Here is a 16,860-nt window from a genome sequence, read left to right on the forward strand (position 1 = left end):
TCTATACAAATATTGTGTTAGATGCTAAATAACACACAATACACATAGCTGAGTAAGGCAAATATCAGGACTAAAATTTGGAGTCACATATGATTAAGGAAGATAGGCCAGAAGGACATATATGAATAACTAATTCAAATTGGAGATACATTATCCATTTGGGTTTATGAGATATAGACAAGCTTTAGGAACAATAAGAACCTTATGCGTAGAGTGAAAATCAACACAGAAAATTATAGAGTAATTGAAAGGCTTACTCTTGCTAAAATTAGCTTATTAGTGAACTGGTTAGTAACCCCCAGAGCTCGTGTCTCTAGCTGCATATGTATCAGAAGATGGCCTAGTCGGCCATCAGTGGAAAGAGAGGCCCATTGGTCGTGCAAACTTTATATGCCCCAGTACAGGGGAACGCCAGGGCCAAGAAGTGTGTGGGGGAGGGTATGGGGGACTTTTGGGATAGCACTGGAAATGTAAATGAAGAAAATACCTAATTTAAAAAAAAACATTGCACAACTACCACAATGGTATCCAACTGGAAAATGATGAATACATGGATAGTTTGTGTGACGCTGTCGGGTCTGAAATGGCAAAGTTGTCATCCACTGGGATGCTTTGGGTGATTGTAGTTTGAGAAGAAATTCAACGCCAAAGAATACCACACAAGTAGTCAGAACTTGTAAAAAAAATTACCATCTGTAATTCATGAGAAATAATAAATAAGAATTTGAGGCAAAACAATTCCTTAAGGTACGAAGAATGACTTAATAAGATGAGATTATGGAAGGCACGAGCCTTCCTAGGGAGTGTGAACTGAACCCACAGCCAGTTTAACTCCAGAGTCACACTCTAAATTTACTCTACTAGACTTACAATGATGAAATTTATGCAGCCTGCAGAAGAACACAGTATTAACAGTCTCTTTCCATTAATAATTCTTCACTACTTTGAGAAAATATAGGGTGTCTCAGAGACATTTCAAGAACAGAGGTTGGGTAATGGGAGGCTAGGAGACTATCACAAGATGGTTTTCATCTCTATTGCATACTGTCCTATTCTACAGTTTTCTCATATGCCATATGAATATGTACCTACATGTGTGCATCGTCTTACACTGAAAGGATTATTTATTGATTATTATTTCTTTTGCGTTTTCATCTCAGTAAAGTGTATCAAATACATAGCAGTGCATGAATTTTTTGATATACTTTTTTACTTCATTTCAAAATGTTTTTATAATGACATTTTTTAACTCAAATTGGGCTTAAGACTCACTTAACTTGAGGGAAGTTATTTCTGGATTTCTGGTACTGAAAAACTAGGCAACTACACATTGATTGATGAAGAAGAACCCCAACTTACTAAACCAGTATAATTCCTAATAATAATCTGAACACTGTCTGAACATGCAGGTATGTGTAGTCCTCAAAACTCACCCAGCTAAGGCAAACTTCCTTTGCAATAGACAGTGCAGAAAAACACATCCTATAAAAATGTAGAGTCATGGTTCCAGTCTTGATGATGGATATAGTTACAAAACACTCCCACACCTCAAGTTCAGAGAACATTGCTGAAGAAGGAGTGAAAGGTTTGAAAAGGAAGATGATCAGGGGGTTGCTGTAAGATTGTCTTGCTTCCTAATATCAAAAACTACACCCATAAACTCTCACCAACATGTCAGCATAATTATGAGCTGAATAACGACAACAACAACAGGTATGCCAAAGTGAATGGCAGAAATCTTACAAAGCCTCAACTCTACACGAAGTACTTCAGGCAGCTAAAGAGTACAGACAGTGGAACAAAGAGTCTTCCTTAGGGAAGAGCACACCATTTGGCTATGCAATACAAATGGTCAGCCCTAAAAATATACTTACGTGAAACACTCAACAGACTGAGTAGGTTATACTTAGGAATAAATATGTATACACTTATATGACTATGTTTATAATAGCGGTTAATAAAAAAGAAGCTATGAGTTTGAAAGAGGGGCACATGATGGGTTTAAAGTAATAAAGGGGAGGAGGGAAATTATGTAATTATAACTCAAAAAAGATTTTGAAAAATGTTATATTTAGAAGTAAGAAACTAAATGTAATTATAACACTGATGTATTTCTGTTAGGTAGTCTTTGGGTCTTCTTATTTTACCAACTTTCTTAGCAATATTCTTTAGGTAAAGCCTCCCTGGCTGAGGATGATTTAGGTAGCAGATGCCTTGGCTGGTGTTTGAGAAGCCCAGGATTGGATCCACAGCACTACATAAAATGGTCCTAAGAGAGTATGTTCTTAATTCCAAAATTCAGGACCTGATAGAGAAGGATAAGAAGTTGATTCATCCTCTCATAGTGCTAATGAGACCAGAACTCATTTCAAGTAAAGAAAAGAGGCAAGGAAGGGAGGCAATGAGGGAGAGAGAAATGATGGGAAGAGGAGAGAGGGAGAAAGGGAAGAAAGAAGGCAAGGATTATTATATTAACTTCTAAGTTTGATGACAGGACTGAATCAAGAGAAAATATATTCTGCATAGGCAATGCTAAAGTAACATAATAAAGTGTAATTTTGGCAATGATATTTTAGATGGTTTGGGATTAAAGCTCTCTTTTATAATCCTTGAAATATTTTGGGGGTGAAAATGAGATTAATTTTTAAGCATTAAATCACTTAAAAATTTCAAAAACGTAATTGTGAGATATTTCCATAAAACTTTACTTATATATGCCAGCCATACCAAGCTGTAGAAATTAAGTGTTTATGTTCACTTCATCCGCACATATGATTAAAATTACAATACAAATCCATTGCTTTGAACGGAGCTGTGAGGAGAGACACTTAAATCACCACACTGGTTTCTAGAAATCAGGATGAAGAATTTGTATGAATTTAGTAGTCGAGGCAACAGTGTCTAATGATACTTTCATATTCCTTTATCTGAGATAGTTTAAATTATGACCCAGATGACTGACATTGGATATGTCCATAATCTTAATTGACAATGGTATAATGTAAGATAAAATAGACTATCTTTCACCATTTTGCCACTGATTTTTTAATTGCTTCTTATGAAGGAGTACTTGTATTAGTATGTTTGAGAAACAATGAAGTATTTCACTCTGACTGATTCCATATGTATCCCATTCTGAACCCCCATGGGTCTTATTTTTCTTCCCCATCCACTACATGTAAGTTATACAACATGTAAAAGAATGAAAAACAAGGGAGTAACAGCCAAGATTACTGTTAGTATTTTTGTCTCACTTAAGCAGAGTGGCGAGGTAGGATATAGGGACAGTTCCACGTTTTCATCAGTAGAGGTGCTGTCTGTGGTATCTTCAAAACCACCTTGAATTTACAAGACCCATGCCCACCTTGAGCTCCTCTTAATTTACATGACCCATGCGGGATAGGAAGGAGCGGGATAGACACTCTTCTCCATTTAGAGAGCATATGATCTGGCCATTCTGTATTTGGGTCAGGGGTTTTTGATAACAAAATGCTCCAGGACAGCTTTGGCTTACACTTGAGACATTTGGGTGTGGAGGCAGCAACCATCTTACTGTGTGCTGACAGGTCTTTCTGTGTTCTGGAATGAGGAAGAAACCATAGCAACTGCCAGTATACTTCACCAGATGAGACATAAGCATGCTTTTCTACTTATTATTTATCCTCTTACCTGCCAAGACATTGCAACCTCAATATCTTAAACACTCATCTATATTTGTGCACATATGCATATAAATATACTTGTGTTCTACAAGCATCAAAAGCCACTGAGATGAAAATACGATAGGAAAGATTTCTAAACTCTATTGTCCTTTTTTCTTTCTTTCTTTTTTTTTTCTTTTTTTTCTTTTTTTTTCTTTTTTTTTCTTTTTAGACCAAAAGCATTCCAACTTGTCAAACTTGACAAAGACTAGATAGCACGACAGGTCTCTTTGGCTCTCAAATCTAAGACTTCTGTCTGCTTAGCATCCACATTTACTCAAGCAGCTAGGCCTTCTTTTTATAGAAGCAAAGGTTAACACAGTTTTAAAGTTTTTTTTTTCTCTGAGCATAGAAAAATATGCCAGATTTGCCTGGAATAAAATTTGTGCTCTGACAAACATTATGTATTCCCTTAACACCTGAGCCCCATAGCTACTGCTTTGTCTCTGACAGCACTGAGTAGAGAGAAAATGTGGATTAACTGGGTTAGTTAAGCATTATCAAAGGAGCCTAGAGCCACAAGAACTGATTAAACACACACACACACACACACACACACACACACACACACACATGCCTTCAATCTTATCTTATCTTATCCTATCTTATCTCATCTTATCTTATAGCCAGTGTGATGCAGAAGAAAAAGGGAAACTGACCTTTCTACTTCTGTATTCCCATCTTGGGCATTTGACTTTCTCACATGTGAAACATTATCATTCTAAATTTCTTAGGTTCTCTTGCAGTTTTCTAAGTCACTTTATTTATTTCTCCATCCAACTAGCCTCAAAATTACACCCTTGTATTAATTAGTATTACTCTACAGAACACTGCCTATTTAATAGTATATATATATATATATATATATATATATATATATATATATATATTCATAATAGTAGGCAATTTGGAATCTTTTTTAACAATAATTGTTAGAATTTAGAATGATGTCATTAAATATTTCAATACCTACCTCAGAAAATGATTTCTTTTTTTTCCATTTTTTTATTAAGTATTTAGCTCATTTACATTTCCAATGCTAAACCAAAAGTCCCCCATACCCACCCGCCACCACTCCCCTACCCACCCACTCCCCCTTTTTGGCCCTGGCGTTCCCCTGTACTGGGGCGGTTATATTTTAAATAGTAATTAAGCACATAAGAAGTGAAGAAAGAAAAAAAAACGATCATTATTGTAAGTATTTAAATTTTTATAACTTTGCTCAAATCCTTATTTATGAGCTGAAGAGTAAGCTCAGTCAGGAGAGTACTTGCAACACAAAAATGATGACCTGAGTTCATGTCCCCAGTACCCATCTAGAAAAGCTAAGAACAGCATCAGCATGGTACTTTTGCAACATGAATACTTCAGAGACAGGAGAAATCCAGTTTTGTTTTGTTTTTTACATCCCATTCTCCCTCCCACAGAGTCAGAAGTCCCATCTCCTCTCCTCTGAGCATATTCCTCACACCCAAGCTCATTAGGTCTCTGCAGGGTTAGGTGCATCCTCTCCCACTGAGCCCAGAAAAAGCAGCCACCTTTGGGAACACATTCCACAGACAGGCAACAGCTTTAGGGACAGCATCTCCTTCAGTTGTTGGTGGACCCATATGGAGACTGAGCTGCAAATTTGCAACATATGTGCTGGGAGCTTTGGTTCAGCCTGAGTATGCTCTTTTGTTAATGCTCCAGTCTCTGAGAACTCCCAAGAGTCCAAGTTGACTCTGTATATCTTCCTGTGGAGTTCTTATCCCCTTCAGGGCCTTCAATCCTTCTCCAACTCCTCTGTAAGAGACCCTGACCCCAGATGTTAACTGTCAACTAACTACAGATACTGAGAGATTTAGTCTCAAACTTATGGTAGGGAAGTGTTTGAAGAAGATAACTAACTCTGTGAAGAAGATATATAACATACACACATATGTATATAGAGACATACACTTATAAGTATACAAAGATATTTACATATACACACACATTCACACATAAATGCTGATACCTACTTATATAGAAATATGCATACATACATGTGCACATGGACACATATACACAGCTTATTTTGACATTCTTATGTCTGAAACAATTGAATAATAATTTAAATTAAGCTTAAAATAAATAATATGAAAAATAAAATTCTATGTACATATGCTATCCTATTTATTTCACATAGAATACATTTTGAAATTTCAGTTTTGCAATACAAGCAATGTAAAGGAATTTGTATGCTAATTATAAGATAAAGGTGTTTTTGATGTTTCCTTGATTTAGATTTTGATAAGGTAAAACATACAGCTATTACAAGCCATTAGCACCAAGGCTATAGTGGAGTGGACACTTTATTCACATCAGCTGAGCACCTTTGTTACAGGAAGGGACAGGAAGGAATTACAGACCCTAGTGCTCTCCTCCCTTAATAAGTTAGAGGAGTACTAGGATAGAAGAACCATTGTTTGCTTTATTCAGAAAAGTAAAACAAAATCAGATACAGTTACTGACCTGAGAATTAGTTTGGCTACAGTTGGAAAAATGAAGACTATCACATTCATCGTTCTCATTTAGCCAGTGTGAAGATTTTCACTTTTCTTCCTTGCACAAACTCATTAGAAAGATGCCATTTCAGTTAAGATTTGGAGGAAAGAATATTTAAACTGATATCATTAAAACAGACAGCAAGAAAGGGCACGCTGTAATGAAATGATTGCTTTCAATTGTCATATTAAATATTTAAGGATCGTCTCTATGGGAGAAATAACACCACATAGAGATTAACTTGAATCTGCTTCCAATCTTAGCATTTAACCGGTCCTATTCTTTTTGCTAAAATAGTTTTAATTTATGTTCTAAGCATTATTTTAGCAAATCAATATTCTTTGAATAATGATCTTCTTACCCAGTATACATTTACTGATTGAATATCAAACAGGTACAAGATTTCTTTGCTACCCTATGTAAAACAATAATCTCATGTTATCAGTGCACCAGCACTATACCTGTATGGTTTTCTTCCTATCCCATTTCTCTAGAGTTCAAATTTGTCTATGTGCTTGTGGAGTGAGTGTGGACTTATTACTAATTTACAATTCCACCAGGAAGGCATTTTGTCTTCTTGATCTACCTCTAAATGGATAGTGAGGAAGATACTCCACACAGTCAGAGATCACTCAGTTTACTCAGGGAACGCAGTGCGACCAATAGTCAGCAAACTTCTGCTTAGACTCTGTTTACAAAAGAAGAAAAAAGTTCTGAGGCAAGACAGAGTAAATTGGAACAGTAGGTCAAAGAGTGGCCCACAAAAGGAGATGGATTTCACAAAGTTCATGCAATCAGCTCTATAAGGGAAACTGCAAAAGAGAAGTTTCACCAGGTGGTGGTGGAACACGCCTTTAATCCCAGCACTTGGGAGGCAGAGGCAGGCAGATTTCTGAGTTTGAGGCCAGCCTGGTCTACAAAGTGAGTTCCAGGACAGTCAGGGCTATACAGAGAAACCCTGTCTTGAAAAAAATAAAAATAAAAAATTTTTAAAAAGGTAGTTTCTTTATATGTGAAATGTTTCTTTGTTTCCCTGAAACTGATTAATTGTTACTATTTTACAGAATGTTCCAAAACTGAATTTTTCTTTCTTTTTGTTGTTGTTGTCTGTTTTTCTTTTTTCATGTCTTGCATGTTATTATTTGCTATTCTTTTCCTGGTGGCCACAGATACACTTTAATGAAAGGCTAACTTGTGAATAATGAATGTCGCAGATGCCCTTTACACTTGCCCCATCCTAATAATTTCTCTATATTTCCTTCTAGATCACTCCTGTTCCTGGCACACATCCGCTTCTAGTTTTTGTCAACCCTAAAAGTGGTGGGAAGCAAGGAGAACGGTATGCTTTTAAAAGTCACATCCTTTTCCTATATAAAAAAGTGAATCGCTAAACTATGTTCAAGATGTAAGCAACACTACTCAACCTAGCTACCACCTATGTGTAACAAACTGAGAGGAATCTCTTCCCTTTAAATTTGAAAGTTTCATATAATGGTATTTTATAATCATTGTAACTATCAGAGTTTATGTATCTGCATTTTTTCTACCCTACCCATAACAGTTAACCTTTAACCAGAGCATGACATATGACACAGCTTCATCAACAATGTTAAATCGATATTGGCTTTCTAAGTGACCAACAGGTTCGCCCTAGGTGAATGATCGCCATTACCAAGGAACAGAATATATGTGTAACAGGTAGTCAAAATATATTAAGATAATTTTCTGCCTACATTTGAATTCATGATACTGTGATTCTTGGTGTAACACAGAATATCTAATGTGAATAAATATAAAGCTGCATTGTCAGGAATTGCAGTATTTGTTCGAGTTGATAATACAAAATTTCACTTTTGTAATAAATTAAAGATTAAATCATATTATAAAAATACATAAATATGAAAAGGAAACCAATGGGAAGTGTGTTCTAGTACAGACTAGAGTCATGAACTCAGCTCTACCTGCTTAATGTTGCTGGGAAGTTGTTCTTATTCTTATAGGTCCAAAGGGGGCAAAGCAAACATTGTAACTGTAGATCAAGATGCATTGTTTACAACTAATTAGAAAACTTTTTAACCTAATCATGGAGGTATGAAAGTTAATTTTTCTACTGTCATTTAACTTATGAATTATTTTAATTAAATGAATCTCAGTTTTTCTTTCAATAAAATATTATGTACTTTTACTCTTCACATAATAATAATAATCAGGTGAAAATATCTATCTTTTCAAATGTTCTCATTTCTGTGTGGTGAAAACTGCAAATTCTGCTTTTTTCTTCTAGCTTAATTAAGAGTAAATTACGTCTTGCTACTTAACTAAGCAATCCATACCAGGACAGTTTGCTTCTATGTAATTCTTGCCTATTTGTCAACCTTCCCACACCTGTTCCCTCTCTATAATTATTACATCATTTGATAACTTTCAATGTGCTCTTACTTTTGAGATCAGCTCATTTAGATTCCACAAGTGTGATCTTGAACTGTACCTATCTGTTTCTCCATAGCTCATTCCACTTAGCGTAATGATCACTAGATCTATTCATGGGGTTACAACATAACAGGCTTCTGTGATGTTCGTGGCTAAATATTTCTCACAGCGAATCTTTACCTTCACATGGACTTTATATCTGTTCATGAGTAGGGAGACATGTTGGATGTTTCCAGTTCTTTGCTGTTGTGAGCCATAGTGCCATGGGGTGCAGTTGCTTCTTTCACACATTATTTCAATAATTTAGGTACATATCCATTAGTGGATCAAACAGTAGTTCAGTCTTAGTAGTCAGATTTGGAAGATGTTTATACTCTTTTCCATAAAACAATAACAAAAACATGTAAACCGAATCTAAAGCATGTGGGGGATCCAATTTCTCCACATTCTCTCCAGGCGTTAGTCATTTTAATAATACATGTTCTTACTAAGATTATGAAATACCTCATTGTGGCTTTTCTCCTGCTGTTTGTAAGGGTTTGCCATAATAATAGTTTAAGTTGTTGTTGTTGTTGCTGTTGTTGTGGTTGTTGTTTTGTTTTGTTTTTCATATACCCAACCAATCATTTGTAAGTCTTCTTTTGAGAATGTCTATTTAGGTATGTTTTTTATTTTAATCAGAATTTTTCCAATTTTTAATTTCTTATTAGTGCTAATATAAAGCTCCTTACAAGTTGCATGTTTTGCAAGTATTTTCTCCTGTTCTATGTATTAACTGTTTTCCTTGTTGTAGAAAATATTATTCAAATTATCATGTTAATAAATGCAAAAGGTTTAACACTCTTAATGATAAGATGCTGAAGAAATTTAACGTAGAAGAAATGAACCTGTGCATAGCATACTGTAATTTGTGAATAGCTCATTAAGAGTATTGTAAGAAAGCTGACAGCATACTCTCCTAGGTCTAAACTAAGACAAGGATTGCTACACATCACTACTGGATGTAGTTCTGGAAATCTATACAGAACAATCATGCAAGAGTAAAGAACAGAACGTCCACATTAGTAAAAGTAAATTCATCATATCATAGACAACCAGAGGATGCAACCAAAAATAGGAGTATTTATAAACAGTCTCAGTAGAAAGGAAGAATACAGGGCAACACAAAACATATGCCCCAGTACAGAGGAATGCCAGGGCCAGGAAGCAGGAGTGGGTGGGTTGGGGAGCAGGGTGGGGGAGGGTATAGGGGGCTTTGGGTATAGCATTTGAAATGTAAATGAAGAAATTATCTAATAAAAAAAGAAAGAAAGTTATGTCAAACAGAAATCAAGAAAGCAAGCCCAACTCGCTGTTGTGATGTAAGCCTATGTTCCTATGTTCCTCATTTAAGAGCATGAGGTTAGCCCAGGCTGCACAGTGTGAGGATTTTTTGTTTGTTTGTTAATCTCGGCTTTGTAGTTGTCGACCTTCCCAACAACCAACAATTTATCATAGCTACAAAAGTTTTAAAAAGTTATTAAATCATTTTAACTCCAAAAAGCAAAATTTCTATGATGAAATTTGTAAAAACATTGATTAAAAGTCTATAGACAACATAAAACATAGAATGGCTTCCCATATTTATTAGTTGGGACAGTCAATGATTGCACAATGTATAAAACATCTAATTGTATCTATATACTAAATGTAATCCCGATGAAAATACTAAGGGTATTCTTAATAGACTGAGAAACTTCCTAAAATTTACATTATTTCAAATCAAGAAAATAAGAGAGATAAAGACTCAAGTACAACAAAATATCTAGTGGCAAAGCCCAGCGGAATTATACAATCTGTGTTTGCCTGCATGTGCATAACAGAATGGAACAGAATAAACCGTTTAGAAGTAAATTTCTTCCTGCAGAGCCAGCTCTTTGAGCATCGGTGCAAGAATGTGCATTGCAGAACAGACCACCTTTCTTCCTATAAGCTATCACGGGAAAATTCAGCACCCACGCAAAGAAGACCCTAACCAGCTTCTTCACTCTCAGTTATAACCTTAAAGCAGATCAAAACCAAAAATTATGAAATTGCTAAAGGACAATGTTTCAATATGTTAACATTAGTAAGGCACTTTGGGCAAGACTCCCCAGACACAGAAAATGAAAGCAAATAAATGAATATCTTAAAGACAAAATATAAACTGTCAGCTGATCTGGCTGACTAGGAGAGGTCCTTTCCCCCACCCCCTTACCACTCCAAGTTCATTCCTTCTGAGTCTCTGGTCAGTGGCAAGAGAAAAATGTTTCTTGACCAAGGAGAACTGGACTTTAGTCAAGAACACAGAATAGCTAACTAAGCAACTCTGTTAGAAACTCCAAACAAGCTCTCACAGTCATTAAATTTACTTTTAATGGTCACAGGCAACATATAAACGACAAAGAGAAATGAATAGAAACAGGTGTGTGGATAAGCATGACTATGTTTCATTAAACACATGGGTAAAACTTCCAAAGAATACACAATGTGTCAAATAATACAAAAAGATGTGTCGAAAGAGATCTGGTCAGAATATGAAGTTTTCTGTGAGTGGTTTCTTTCACAATAGGATTTCATACAAACATTTACTCTTTTTTATTGTTGTTGTTTGCATTTTCAACTTTGATATGTTGAATAAATTGCAAAATGGCACAGGATTATATATGCACACAAAGTTTCCTGTAACAACCAATGGTGCTCCTCCTGGGTATATCCAAATTCCACTAGCACCGTTTACCACTAGGCTAGATGACATAGCATTTAATGATGGAGGTAGGGTCATGTCAACACACATTTTGCAAAACCGCAAAAGAATGTTAACATAGAAAGGTTTAAAATATAGTTGCTATGAAAGTTCCAAGAAGGAAATATATGTGAAAAATGTGAATTCTCAAAAAAAGCACTCGTGTATTGGGTGTGACATAAATAGAAGTTCTACAGAGGAATGGAGTAGAAAGTGGATTCGTGAAATGTCGTGTTGTCAGCCAGGCGCATCTCACCAAGGACGTAGTCTAAGAAGAAAGTTCAGAGATGGGCTGTAGGTTCAGAGAAGATGGTTACCTTTCTATTCATGGGATGAAAAGAGACAGAGAATAACTCTAAAATCTTTCTTTAGACACTTTATAATAAATTAAGGTAAAAAGAAGGTAGAGTTTGCAGATTTATGGTAATGGATTGATTTCTTTAAGAAAGTAAAATATTGCTGGGCGTGGTGGCACACGCCTTTAATCCCAGCACTCAGGAGGCAGAGACAGTGAATTTCTGAGTTGGAGGCCAGCCTGGTCTACAAAGTGAGTTCCAGGACAGCCAGGGCTACACAGAGAAACCCTGTTTCAAAACAAAACAAAACAAAACAAAACAAAACAAAACAAAACAAAACAAAACAACAAAACAAAAAAAACAACAAAAACAAAAACAAGAAAAAAAGAAAGTAAAATATTTAAAATATACCTATTGAAACAATTTAGCAGTTTTGTTAGCTGAAAATATTCATGTACAAATTCTTTACTTAGACAATTTTACACTATAATACATATAATCCTACTTCACATATGTTATAATTCTAATCTTTATTAGCTATGCCCAATAACAATATTGATATCTGTGGGGAGAAGCATATGCTCATAGCTATCTAGTAAGAAAAATATTTAAGAATTTTATACTGAAGTACATTTAAATATTTATTTAAATTGTAATTTCTTAAATGCAGTTTATGGAAGACTAGCAGTTGCTGCATTATGGCCCTGTAGGAATTATATTTTGACTTCAAAACTGTATTATCTTTACAATGTCTGTCTCCTTTCTTTAAAGGGCCACTAGTTCTTTGACTAGTTATCAATATGATATTAGTAAGGATGAATTTATAAAATATCTTTAAGTACAAAACTGCATACTTGTGACATTGGGGTATGCATTTTTGAAATTATTGTTGTTTTTTAACTAAATTCTCTGCATTTCATGTTTATCCCATTTATAGAATTTACAGAAAATTCCAGTATCTCCTAAATCCTCGTCAGGTTTACAGTCTTTCTGGAAATGGACCAATGCCAGGGTAAGTAAGCATGAGAGTTACTTCATTATCATTGGCTGCTTGATAGTTACTAATCAAGTAACAAGGGTGCTGTGTCCAGAAAAGTTAGGTTACTTCTGCAGAGATCAGGATGTGAAAAAAAAAAAATAATGACAAATGTATAAGAGGGGCAGATGTTCTTCAGAACAGCTAGCAACACACTTCAGGTTGTTGTTTGTTCTAAATATTGTAAGCACTACTAAAAAGGAGAAATACACACTCACACATACACACACACAAACTCACACACTCATACTCTCACACACATTCACTAAAACACATTCATACACAAACCCTCAAACATTCATACACACACACAAACTCACACACACATATTCACCGACCCATACGCTTTCACACACACTCACACACATATATACACACAAATTCACACATTCAAACTCACACACATATTCACACACACACATACACATACACACACACAGCAGAACAAGAAGGAAAGCAACTAAGTATTGTTAGAAGAACTGCTGTCTTTTTCTTGTTTTATATTAAGTACAGATTTGTTGCAGACTGAAAACTGAAAAAAAACTAATTAACAAAGACTAGAAATCATAATATAATTTTCTCATTTATTATCAGCAGAATCCAATGAATACCACTCTCTTATAACCTAGTTTGTTATTAATAGTTAAGGCATAGAGGAATAAAATTATATTTTCAACATGAAACATGTACTATTGATTTCATAAATATAGACTGAACTAAATTATCATTAATTTGGCCTCATTAAGTTATTAATGTCATCCTCTTGCAGGGACTGCTTTCGTCTCTAGCAGCATGGTAGTAAACATTAGACTACACAAAGCAGAGAGGAGCTGAATAATCTTTGTGCACTGTTATATCTAAAGAAAGCAAAATAGAGATTAAAATAAGTCCTGTTGTTTCCCAAGAACTAGGAACTAAGTACTCATAGTTTCTTCTCTTAAAAATGAATAAAATTTATACCATGATAATGCATGTGAAATGATGTTAACAAAACACAATTAGCACAATCTCCCAGAACTGTATTGTCTAGAGTTCTGCTTGTCATTCAGGACAAATTTCCAAATGCTGAGCGGTTTCTTGTTGCCTTTGGTGGTAGCCCTACTCTAAGATTTATATTACATTGTGTTATTTCCTGACTCCTGTGAATAAAACAGCAATAAATAAAGGTTTGCCAGTTTCTCTCTGGTGGAATATGGAGTTCTTAGGCTATATGGTCAGGATTGGACACACACACACACACACACACATATGATTATAAAACTCTTTATACCTGTGTAGTTATATACAGTTGTATGGATAGTTATATAAAACTGTATGTTATGCATATGCATATATATGTATAACTATTCATATAACTATATATTTACTTATATAATATATTAAACATATATGTTATATACATAATATATTATTTTGTATAGTATATAGCAATATATTATTATATATAACACAAAATATATGACTTGTATAATATATAATAACTATATATATTCAGATGACCTTTTCTCATGTAGACTAACATTTCCTGTGCTTACATGAAACATGCATTCTTTCCTTTTCTCAATTAACTTTTCTCATCTTAAGGTTTATTTAAATGCATCATCTCATATATATATATATATATATATATATATTAATATACTCATTAAGAATTGTTCAAATTTTGTTCAAATTCTTTGCAATTTCAGATTATAGTTTTTCTCTTTTTTCTATGTACACATTTATTTTTTAGTAACTAATCCTATGCTGAATGAACCCTCAACATTTTATAACTTGTAAGAAATTCTTACCTTTAAGACTGGGTCACTAAAATATTATTCCTTTACTACTCACACATTGTGAAAATTCTCATCCTACATTAGTTATGCACAACTCTAGGCTGCATTATGACAATTTGATAACTGTCTGTCACACGCATTGATGACACTAGTCACCCTCATCACCACACTCCTTGTCTCCCACTGGCCACCTTTTCCGTGTTTTTAATACATCCTTAATTTTGATATTTGATCTTTTTCAAAAACTGCATTGTTCTTTACATAGAGATTCTTTAGAAAATAGATGAGGCAGGAAGTAAACATATCTTTTCTATATATACATCAAATAGTTTCTGCAAAAGCTGTTCAATAGGTTACTGCTTCACCAGGATGCTTTATGAATTAAAATATTTATAACCATGTCCACACTATGTCCCAGGTGCAAGCCTAAACTTACATGGGAAACCGGGCCTCTGCTTTATCCCAAAGGAAGCTCCGAGGAAGCTGTGCAATCAGCGTCTCGAGCTCGGCTCCACAGTTAGCTTGTATCTCCTTGCACCCCTGCTTCTAGCTATGCTGTCCTTGGTAGTAGGTCAGTCCCTTTTTAGATTTCCTCTTTCAGTACATTATTCACTCCAATCTACAGATTATCTCTGTTAATTGAACATCCTTTGTGATTCATGAATTTCATATGAATCACCTTTCTGGTCTGTTTTGTTCCCATTGCTATAAAATATTTGCATCATATATATATGAGTGTGTGTAGCATCTCCTTCCAAGAATTTTTTCTCTAGTTCTGATTATCATTTTTGAGACATGGTATATTTGAGTGTTTTACATAAGTGGACTCTTTCCTGAGGATAAATATAATTAGCTGAATAGAAGATTACTTAAAAAATAGGTTAGCTCCATTAAAAATGGTTTATATGATGAATGTACCTCTCTAGTCTTTATAGAATAAAGTTATTTTTATCCCACATGATTAAAATAAACATTTATGACACTTCTCATATACTCTCTAACTGCTACTTTTTTAAAAAAATTTTTAAGAATTAATTTTTTTAATTAGGTATTTTCCTCATTTACATTTCCAATGCTATCCAAAAAGTCCCCAATACACTCCCCCCCCCCACTCCCCTACCCACCCACTCCCACTTTTTGGCCCTGGCGTTCCCCTGTACTGGGGCATATAAAGTTTGCAAGTCCAATGGGCCTCTCTTTCCAGTGATGGCCAACTAGGTCATCTTTTGATATATATGCAGCTAGAATCAAGAGCTCTGGGATACTGGTTAGTTCATAATGTTGTTCCACCTATAGGGTTGCAGATCCCTTTAGCTCCTTGGGTACTTTCTCTAGCTCCTCCATTGGGGGCCCTGTGATCCATCCAATAGCTGACTGAGAGTCATGTTTACTAGGCCCCGGCATTGTCTCACAAGAGACAGCTATATCTGGGTCCTTTCAGCAAAATCTTGCTAGTGTATGCAATGGTGTCAGCGTTTGGAAGCTGATTATGGGATGGATTCCTGGATATGGCAGTCTTTAGATGGTCCATCCTTTTGTCACAGCTCCAAACTTTATCTCTGTAACTCTTTCCATGGGTGTTTTGTTCTCAATTCTACGAAGGGGCACAGTGTCCACACTTTGGTCTTCATTCTTCTTGAGTTCTAACTGCTACTTTTATGTCAACCAAATCTATCTCGATTTTTTTGTATGCATGTAAAATAGCTTTTGGTTTTTAAATTTAAACTACAAAAATCATAGGTAGTTGGTTGTCAGATAACCTATAGATTTTAATTAAAATGTATTTAAAGAATAGAAATAAAATATAAAATTCTTAAAACGGGATTCTTTTTATAGTGTTCATCATAAGTATGTATATAATTCGTCTTTAGTAATGTACTTTGTAGATTTTTTTTGTTTGTTTTATAAGCTAGAACTAAATATAAGACAGGTACTGTTTTAAAATATAACAATAGTCTACACACTCACATTATCATATATAAGACATGCTTCTGTAAGTGAAACCTTGAGACATTTTCCTACTAACAACTTGGAATTTATGTAACTGATTCTACATACTTTGTTGTTTTCTTAATTTAAAATATCATCTTATATAACAAACTTCCAACCATATTTTAATTTAAATAAAACCTCCCTTTAATCAGAGAGTATGACTCTTACATATGTCTCTTGTTGCAGAACCATGTCAGAGGTGATGCTGTCATATCACAAAATGCCTCACAAAAATCACGAAATGTGTTTTGAAATTCAACTCATCTTTACTACAACTGTCTAGGAATTAAAAAAAAATCTGTTATTTCCCAGTGTAAATATAATGTATTAACCC

General features: G+C 34.7%; 1 protein-coding gene across 8 annotated transcripts in view; it reads left to right on the top strand.

Moving 5' to 3' along the window:
* The window catches only part of Dgkb (diacylglycerol kinase, beta), a 754,071-nt gene that overhangs the window by 297,234 nt on the left and 439,977 nt on the right, over positions 1 to 16,860 (top strand). For all 8 annotated transcript variants that reach the window (XM_006515068.3, XM_017315019.2, NM_001361688.1 and 5 more), the window contains 2 exons: positions 7,496 to 7,569; positions 12,658 to 12,732. In XM_006515068.3, the coding sequence (XP_006515131.1) occupies positions 7,496 to 7,569; positions 12,658 to 12,732 (149 nt within the window). The remainder of the gene's footprint in view (positions 1 to 7,495; positions 7,570 to 12,657; positions 12,733 to 16,860) is intronic.

Source organism: Mus musculus, chromosome 12 (assembly GCF_000001635.26).
Source record: "Mus musculus strain C57BL/6J chromosome 12, GRCm38.p6 C57BL/6J".
Lineage (NCBI taxonomy): Eukaryota > Metazoa > Chordata > Mammalia > Rodentia > Muridae > Mus > Mus musculus.